Source organism: Argentina silus (genome assembly GCF_951799395.1).
Source record: "Argentina silus genome assembly, chromosome: 12".
Lineage (NCBI taxonomy): Eukaryota > Metazoa > Chordata > Actinopteri > Argentiniformes > Argentinidae > Argentina > Argentina silus.
Genome location: NC_139666.1, coordinates 14,979,738 through 14,988,463, shown reverse-complemented (window position 1 = coordinate 14,988,463; position 8,726 = coordinate 14,979,738). Strand labels below are relative to the sequence as shown.

At 44.1% G+C, this 8,726-nt stretch overlaps 1 protein-coding gene across 2 annotated transcripts; it reads right to left on the bottom strand.

Annotated features, from left to right (window-relative positions):
* Positions 1 to 6,686: 6,686 nt before the first annotated feature.
* On the bottom strand, positions 6,687 to 8,678 carry cUnh3orf38 (chromosome Un C3orf38 homolog). 2 transcript variants are annotated; one of them, XM_083682161.1, is made up of 4 exons: positions 8,483 to 8,678; positions 8,066 to 8,241; positions 7,646 to 7,806; positions 6,687 to 7,542 (listed from the first exon to the last, which is right to left on the bottom strand). In XM_083682161.1, exons 1-4 carry the CDS (start codon positions 8,607 to 8,609, stop codon positions 7,176 to 7,178), a joined length of 831 nt encoding a protein of 276 aa, XP_083538287.1. In that variant the 5' UTR covers positions 8,610 to 8,678; the 3' UTR covers positions 6,687 to 7,175. The 2 variants fall into 2 exon arrangements, with proteins under 2 accessions (XP_083538287.1, XP_083538286.1); XM_083682160.1 differs by having other exon boundaries at positions 7,646 to 7,899; positions 8,483 to 8,675.
* Between the last annotated feature and the right edge of the window lie 48 nt (positions 8,679 to 8,726).

The window sequence follows — 8,726 nt, the reverse complement described above, 5'->3', positions numbered from 1 at the left end:
TATGTGCCTTTTCCCGGGAAACCAGAGAGAGTTGTGTATCTAATGTGCACCTTTGTCTCTGACAGGGGGGGGGGGGGAACAGTTTTGCTGACACATCTGTACTGCTTACTGTGCTCTGCTCTGCTGTGCTCCCGATGCCAACTGGCGCAGATGATGACATATTGACAGAAGCTCCGCAGAGGCACTCAGCTACCTCGTTCCTGGCTGGGGGGTGAGTTCTGTTTTGGGGGTGGGGAGGTGGTTTGGGGGGTGGAGGGGGGGGATTGTCAGGGGAAAAAAAGAGGGGGGTGCCCAGGGGTCTGTTAGATGAGGATGAATGAGAACATTCCTGGATGTCAGCAGCAGGGAGGCCTATCTGCCTCAGTGAGAGAGATACAGACGGGGGAGTATCTCAATAGTCTGGAATGGCTTCCTCTCATTCATTTCCTCTCCCTCATCTGTGCTGATCTGAAAACATAAGAGGCCAGGAGAGGTGAAAGTAATATGATTTATGATCAGGAGGTATTTGCTTTCACATACAGTATCCTACTTTTTCTCATCAGAGTAGATACAGTAAAGGAGAGGAGAGGAGGAAATCAGTTTAGAATATTGGGCTGCACCCAGGGGCTCTGGTTGAACAGGGCAGCCATTGATTTGCTCTGGTCTAGTTGCTGTTATCAGGGGCCTGTGGGCAGCAGTCTGGGCTCCAAAACAAACACACAGCAGGAGACCGGCGGGACACAATTCACAGCCCAGCCACAGGGCGCTTTATCAATCAATATGACCTTCTGCTACTACACAGATCCTCCCTTCTCTGCCTCCATACCCCAGCATCCCCCAGAAGGCCCCATAGCATCACGGCCCCCTGGGTAACAGAGGCTTTTAGCACCCACAGAGCTGAGACAATCTAAGCTCATTATCTGGATGTCCTTTAGAAAGATACTGACTTGCGGCTGCTTTAGTGAAACCTTCTTGAATAAATATAACCAGCAACATACTGTAGGCAGCTCCCCCACATCTAAACCCTGTGGCATGATTCTGGTTCGTTGAGTCACTCAATGGTGAAATGCTGAGGTAACCTATGAAAAGTCAGGAAAAAAATGATTTAATAAACTAATACGGTTCTCTTGGGAAATCTAGTCCGGAACATTTTCATTTTTCCATCCAAGGAGTGTTTTCTAATTGGGTTACGTGGGTTTCGTAAGGAAGTAGTCACAAGGCTTCAGGGGGTTTTGGGCCAGTTCTTCAGCTGTGTGAAGAGAACAGTGACCCCTGTGGTATCGCCCCCTAGAGGCCTGTAATGGTACAGCTGTAGAATGAATCACTCCTGCAGACTCATTTTCCCAGAAAGCCCCAGGTTGTGAGGTGACAGAGTGAGAGGTAGAGAGGGTGCACAGCTGGGTCTGAAGTGAGAGCTTAACTGCTCCTTTGGTAGGACTTATGCAGTAAGTGTGTGGCTGCTGTGGGAGAGCAGTAGCCACCCACATGAACACACACTGAAGCTTTCATATTAATTCATCATAACTTTTTGTTTTATCCTAAGGCCTCCAGTTTCATTTTGTCCTAATCTCTCATATACCCAGTACATGACGGCTGATGCTTCCGGCAGTTTGGGCTCTCCAAGGGGGGTCTAAGGGAAAGCTACAAATGCTCCACTGGTTTTACAGTAAGTGAGTCTCATGGTAATACAGATGAAGGACTTGGACCAGATCTGCTCCACCTGCAGGGATGTTGAGCCAGAGACATGGTCATAGGGTCAGTACCTAACCCAACTCTTCACAACAGCAGGGCATGGTTAATAGATAGTCAGACAGACATATAGAGGTAGAAACGTATTGTCAATCAACAACGGTTGATAGTTATTATTGCGTACAGTTAGGAAGCGGACACTATTGCTATTAAAAGCTACTGAAGCATACAAATGACCAGGCACTGATGTCATGGAGAGAAACAGAAAGAGTGTGTGTGTGTGTGTGTGTGTGTGTGTGTGTGTGTGTGTGTGCCTGCGTGTGTGTGTGTGCCTGCGTGTGTCGGTAAAGGCAGCCGTGGGTTCCCGGGGAATTGAAATTAATGAGTGTAATCAGAAGCAAACAGCGAGTGAGGCAAGGGCAATTAATACAAGCAGGCGAGCAGCGGGCTGAAGATGGGGATTAAGATGCAGCTCCACCAGTCCTCCATAGCAGATGTCCTGGAGGACGGGCACTGGGAGGCTGGCACCAACGCACATCCGCCTACCGGCCGCTCGGACTGCAAGCCCAACGCGAGCTGACAACCTCCTGGCAACACTGTGATAACGTGATCATCTCTATTTAGAGCAGAGCAGAGAGACTCATCAGGGCCCTGCTTGTGCTGCATGCTAAAGGCCCTCCAATCAGGATACAACAGTGGCTGTGTTCAGCACAGAGTAGAGTTGCATGCTAGATACTAGCTGTGTACTAGTTCTAGCTGTATACTAACTGTGTTTGCTGCCCAACTAATTTAAGGTTATTCTGATTGGCTTCATGTATTTAGGTGTGTTTATCCCTGTATTCATGTGTTTTCTTTTTCATTTGTGTAAATACACACTGTTATTTTCATCTAAAAAGGGTTCTGGTTGTTGTTTGTTTAATTGAGGCTAAACTGCAGTGTCACAGCACGGGATACATTCACTGACTCAGTGTTTGTTTCCTTGGATCCTTTGCAATCCCCTGTGGTCTTACGTTTCCACTGTTTATGTGAGATAATTATGCGTTTGTAAGGCTATACACTGGCCCACAGCAGAGAACACTGACAGGAACTCTGATGGTTGCCTCACCAGTCACAATCAATTTGGGCTGAAACGGAACAATGATGTCAGCTGGAAGTGGGTGCACATAACACACATTAAATGAAGGAAGAGATAATATGTTAGCCTTTGGATACCAGTATTTATCTGACCCCCTCCCTCATCCTCCTATAAGATTGTTTTTTAACTTAACAAAAGCCTATTGTACAGTCTAAGTATTAATCTCATAAATCTATAGGATACTCAACAAGAGTAGTTTGTGAAGGCTTGTTTGTGTTGGACAGCAAGTTTTGATTTAATTGCACCTCTGAGATCCCTGTCACATGAACAATAAGGAACAACAAAAAACGTTGAGTGATTTGTCACTCAGTGGTGAGGAGAAATATTATTGCCTATTGATTGATTATTGTCTTAAAGCATAAATCCTGTTTTTATTGTCAGTTCGCTGGAGTAGCTTGTGCTGTCTCTGTTACCCTTCATGTGCAATAATAAATGACTGGCACTTCAATAACTTCTGAAATATGTGTTTTCATACCTTTGAAAGGCAGTAGCTTAATGTGCCTCTCCTTTAGAACCCTATTAATTTAATTGCGGACAATTCACGGTAAACTCAAATTTACAGTTTTGTTCACGACCAAGGCTACGAGAAACTGCCAGGTTACATAAACTAGCTCAGGCTGTGCTTAAAAATTGACGACTTTCCTCACATAATCGCTTTAAAAGCTTTTGATTTGGCCAGGGATCAAAATCTCACTTCTATCTGATGTAGCTAGCCTGCCCTCCTGTGGAATTTAGTAATCATTTACTCTGAGAGTAATATACACTTGAATGAGAGAGACATAAGTGTGAGATTAGTTTAAGTCTTGCAGCATGGTATTATTTCACATATTTTAGAGCATAATTATCTGGTATAAAGTTATATTATCCCATTTATTGTGCCATCGTAAAAAAGTGACCTAGTGCAAAACAGACATAGCCTATTACAGAATATATTTTTAGCATACAAAAAAAATAAAAGTGGGTTTTATAATGGATCTGTAAACCAATCAGTTTGTCAGAATATGTCTGAGATGGGATGATGGCTCTACCATGCAACACCATCCTAAATTAATCAGCTCATTCATCTCAATACGAAAACAAAAAACATACTACTATTCCAAAGAGTAAAAACAAATCTGTTAAGCAATTAAAGCTGTTTCCATGGTTCACCACCCAAAAGCTATTTATGAGATATATCTATCCAGGGTTTAACATATACTTTATGAGAAACACACTTCTCCATTAAAGAAAAACTCCAGAGTCACAATGATCACCAGACGCCACTGAGCAGTATTTTTGAACCCGTGCGTCAGAGCTGCGTTCGTGGCCAAACCGCTTATTAAACGGATGGAAGCCAAGTGCCATAAAGACAGAAGGCAAGCAGCTTGTTATTATTCTTTCTGTGAGGTGAACAGGGAGAGATCAATGACAGTGGCGGTTTCCTTGGCCACAACTATGGCCTAATAAAGCACAAAAACCCTGCCTACAGACGCAGATATTAACTAGTCGAGGCTCTTTGAAGGGAATGCCAAGAATAATTTCCCACATGTAACATTTCCCACCAAAACCACAGAGTCACTGCAGCATTCTCTACCCCACCATACAGAGCCAGCTCTGTGCTCCATTCACTGAGAATGACTGACACAGGGCCAGATAAAGTGAATGAGAGAAAAAACAGAGCTAACCCCATTATTAGTCAACATTTAACTTGTGAAATTATGTTCCGATGTTTCTTGTTGTAAGATTGTTGAAATGTTTAGTCCACATTGGACGCCCCCTGTCTCTTTTAAGGGATAACACTTGTTACAGGGTATGCAGGCGCATTGATAGCTATGGGCTTACAGACAAAGTTATAAATAAATATTTTTCAGTGAAAACTTGAAAGTTCAATTTGGGTTGGAAATAGTTTAATTTCCTCATATCGCCTGTATTGACATACCCAGACATGCAGCACACATGGATCAGATTTACTATGTATTTATCTACATCTAAACTACAAGACATTTCTGATGCACTTACATCGTATAGATGTAGCATGGAGATGTTTTTTCTCAGAGGGCCTCTGTCTGTAATACTATACCAGGGCCAGATAGAGGTAATACTATACCAAATTTCTTGGCTCTGTAATGTTCTCACATGGTTTCTCCAACCACTGCTACACAGATGACGCTCAACTCTTTCTCTCTTTCCCCCTTTCTGACTCACAGGTGGCAACACATGTCTCTGCAGACATTTCTGCTTGGATGTCAGCCCACCACCTCAAGCTCAACCTTCACAAGACTGAGCTGCTCTTCCTTCTGGGGAAAGCCTGCCCTCTCCCTCTCCCTCCCAGACAGCCAAGAACCTTGGGGTGATCCTTGACAACCACTTATCCTGTGCAGCGAACATCACAGCGACAACACGCTCCTGTAGATTCTTCCTCTACAACATCAGAAGGATACGTCCATTTCTCACCAGAGAAGTAGTACAACGCTCCAAACACTTGTGATCTCTCGCCTTGACTACTGCAACGCACTCTTGGCTGGGCTCCCTGCCTCCGCCATCAGGCCTCTGCAGTTCATCCAGAATGCTGCTGCCCGTCTGGTGTTCAATTTCCCCAAATTCTCCCATGTCACCCCTCTCCTTCGCGCCCTTCACTGGCTCCCAGCAGTAGTTTGCGTCTGATTCAAGACCCTGGTGCTCGCCTACCGGGCGGCAAAGGCAACAGCCCCTCCCGACTTGCAAGCAATGGTCAGCCTCCAAACCCCTGCCCGATCACTCTGCCCTTCCACCTCGGCTGGCCGCCAAGCACCACCGTCTCTACTTGGATGCAGCAGCCGCGCTACTCGGTCACAGCTTTTCACTGTCCTGGCGCCCCTCTGGTGGAACAAGCTTCCCACTGTTTTTATGACTGCAGAGTCATTACCTATCTTCCGCCGTAGATTGAAGACCCATCTCTTCAGGCTACATCTTAAGTGTCCCTCTTAAAGAACTCTTCATCCCCACTACTCCCCTGTGCAAGTTTCTCTTCTGTAAATAAATAAAATATATATATATTTTTTTTTAAATCTTCCTTCTTCTAGCATTGTGACTGCCAATAGCCCCTGGTCCTAGCATAGATTACTTTTTCTTATGATGACTGATGGATAGATGATTCACTTACTTAGAAAAATGTATTTGTTATAAGCTGCTTTGGATAAAGGCGTCTGCTAAATGCCATAAATGTAAATGTAAATGTAATACATCAGGAAAAGTATGTATCGAAACTATCTCCAGCCACTCCTTTGCTGACCATTAGTTATACTACATATGCCAGGTCCCTTACCGATGTTCTTGTTTTTTTCTTCTACAGAGGCACTCTGTTTATCCTACCATATTGATGTCAATTAACCACATATGTTCTGTTTCCCTGATGTATGACCAAATGCTCACTTCATAGTCTAGCCTACTAAACTACTAAAGCAACTCATTGATAACTTCTTCAATACAAACATATAGGCAATCATGCCAAATGTCAGCTGATACAGAAGTCAAAAGTTACAACTGGTTACAACTGCAATGGCTTTTCATACATATAAATAAGACAAAATAGAAAATATCACAATGAAATGTCACATACTGAGAGGCAGCACTACTCCAGTCTGGTTTGAATTAGCAGCAGGTGTTGAACGTTTGTGATCAAGGAAGCCTGAACGTGAATTTGATAACTCAAGCCCGCTAATTTTGGATAATCTGAATAAGTAAAACTCGATTCGCAAGGCCCTATGCATGTAGGTATATTTTCCCTTTGAATCACCCCAAGGCATGCAATCAGTTATTTGCTTTGATACCTCATTTGTTTATCTTTAATTAAATAAAAGGGGAGCTTGGGTCATGCTTCTGTTACAGATATGACATCTATATATCATATATATTTATTGGACTGAACTGGAGCTAAGAGTCATATACCTAATAGAGACCAATACAAGCAATGGCTTACAATTCATGGGGCAGCAAAAATTACATTGGCATATAAAAATATATATAATGTAGTTTTATTTAATATAACTTAATTTAATTTAAGAGACTATTTTACATAAGGCACAGGTCACCGAAACATGAGAACAGCTGGATCATAACTATTTGACAGCCCCGAACACACATAAACAATGGGATACATAGCAGGTCAACACAAAAGGACCATTAACTAATAAATTGAAGCAAAAATATGTTTCTTCCTTTCATTTGAAGCAGCATGATAACCCACAACAGTGTTTTAAGAATGAAATGAAATTTACAAGAACTGTGTTTTTTGTCTCATGTGTTTTCTCCATACTGAGAACAACGATATTAATTCCATAATGTACTAAGTGCACTTTCATCGACACATCTCCAGAGTCCGCATACAGTCATGTCTGTGACCACAGTCCCCTCATTATCTACAGAGGAGCTGCAGCTCATTGGAATCACACGTCAAAGCAGGCGATATTAGCTCCTCTCCCCCTGTCAGTGCATCCTGTCCTCTGATCTTCAGTTTGATAAACTTGATCTTCCAGATATTGTTTTCCAGAGGAGAGCGTATGAGGCCAAACACCTGCTCGTAGATGCCCAGACAGGCTCCCTCTCTGTGGATGGTCCCAGCTACTGCCACCAAGACAAGGCCATGAGGGGAGGACAGGACCCTGAGGCCGTGGGGCTCCAGGTTGGGGCTTAATAGAAGCCTCTCATCCTTCGCCAGGGTCAGCAGACGTAGGCTGGCCAGCTCAGCACCCTGGAACTCCTCTACCTGCTGTCCCTTAGCACTGACAGAGAGATTAGATTAGATTTAGATACCCACCAAAAAACAAAAAGAGCAAGACTCAAGACCAATACTTTTTCTCAAAAGTGTCCAAATTTGATTAATACCTGGAGAAGAGGTGCAGATGCACATCTTCCCAGAAGTGCTGGGGTCCCCAGTCCTGTGGGGGCTGGCCCAGAGAGGGGTTCTGGCTGTTCAGGAGCAGGAAGAACCACTGGCAAAACTGCCTGGCAAAGACCAAAGGGTCAAACCCAGGGTCCCCCACCACCTGAGTAGACAAAGGGGCACCCTCTCTCATGACACACTCAGTTGGTCTCACACTCAGACTGGTCTTATTCGCTGGACTTTGTTTGAACGAGACCTACAAACAAAAAGACCTTTGATTACAAAACCAGAAGATCACATTCCGGGCACATCACCAGTGTATGCTCTGTTGAACAGCGAAACAATAAAGTGAGGTGACACTACCAACAGATATGACTGGACGCTGACGTGTCCATTGTTAACAACTGACTGGCTGTCTGTACCTTCCCTGAAGACCAGAACTCCAGAGTCCTCTGCACCAGCTGATGTTTATCGCTGTTTGGGGGCATCACGACCCCCTCCTTTGCCAGGTATTTGAATATGATGTCACGGAGAACCTTCTTTCGTTTAAGGAGCTCCGCTGCATCCTTGGTGTATGAGAGAATTGCCTCGACAGCCTCTGCAATACAGCAATGACTCTAGTTCAATATCACATTTCTGAATGCATTGAAGCTGGCTCGACAACTTGCAGTGGAGACACAGCAACGTACTACAACTAAAACCACTGTCAGTCCCGAGAACACCCTGTTCAAGGCTATAACCAGAGCCTCTGGGCCATAGAAATAAGTAGAGATGGTAGCTAGATTTAAAGAGGCTTGTAAGGCTTTGATTTAAGTTGGCATCATGTCCACATCACCTACCTGTAATGCTCTCCACGGCAATCAACTTGTTAGTGACTGTGTCACAAAGTAAGAGTATGTCGCACTTTGGCATAAGACTCAACATCTTTTTGCAGCCATTACGCTCCAAATCGGACAATCCTGTCATCTTTTAAACTTTTTCAATTCAGTAAACACTGCAGTAAGAGCAGTGGCTCTACTTCCTCAATCCGCATCGGCGTGTGCAACGGCAAATAGACCGAAGGAAAACAGACATTACCCATGC

What these genes read in the sequence shown, in the direction of transcription:
- cUnh3orf38 (XM_083682160.1), bottom strand. Translation starts at nt 8,609, where the DNA reads ATGACAGGATTGTCCGATTTGGAGCGTAATGGCTGCAAAAAGATGTTG. An exon ending in AGTTCTGGTCTTCAGGGAAG is followed by an intron (nt 7,900 to 8,065) that starts GTACAGACAGCC and finishes TTTTGTTTGTAG; the next exon opens with GTCTCGTTCAAACAAAGTCC. An exon ending in CATCTGCACCTCTTCTCCAG is followed by an intron (nt 7,543 to 7,645) that starts GTATTAATCAAA and finishes TCTCTCTGTCAG; the next exon opens with TGCTAAGGGACAGCAGGTAG.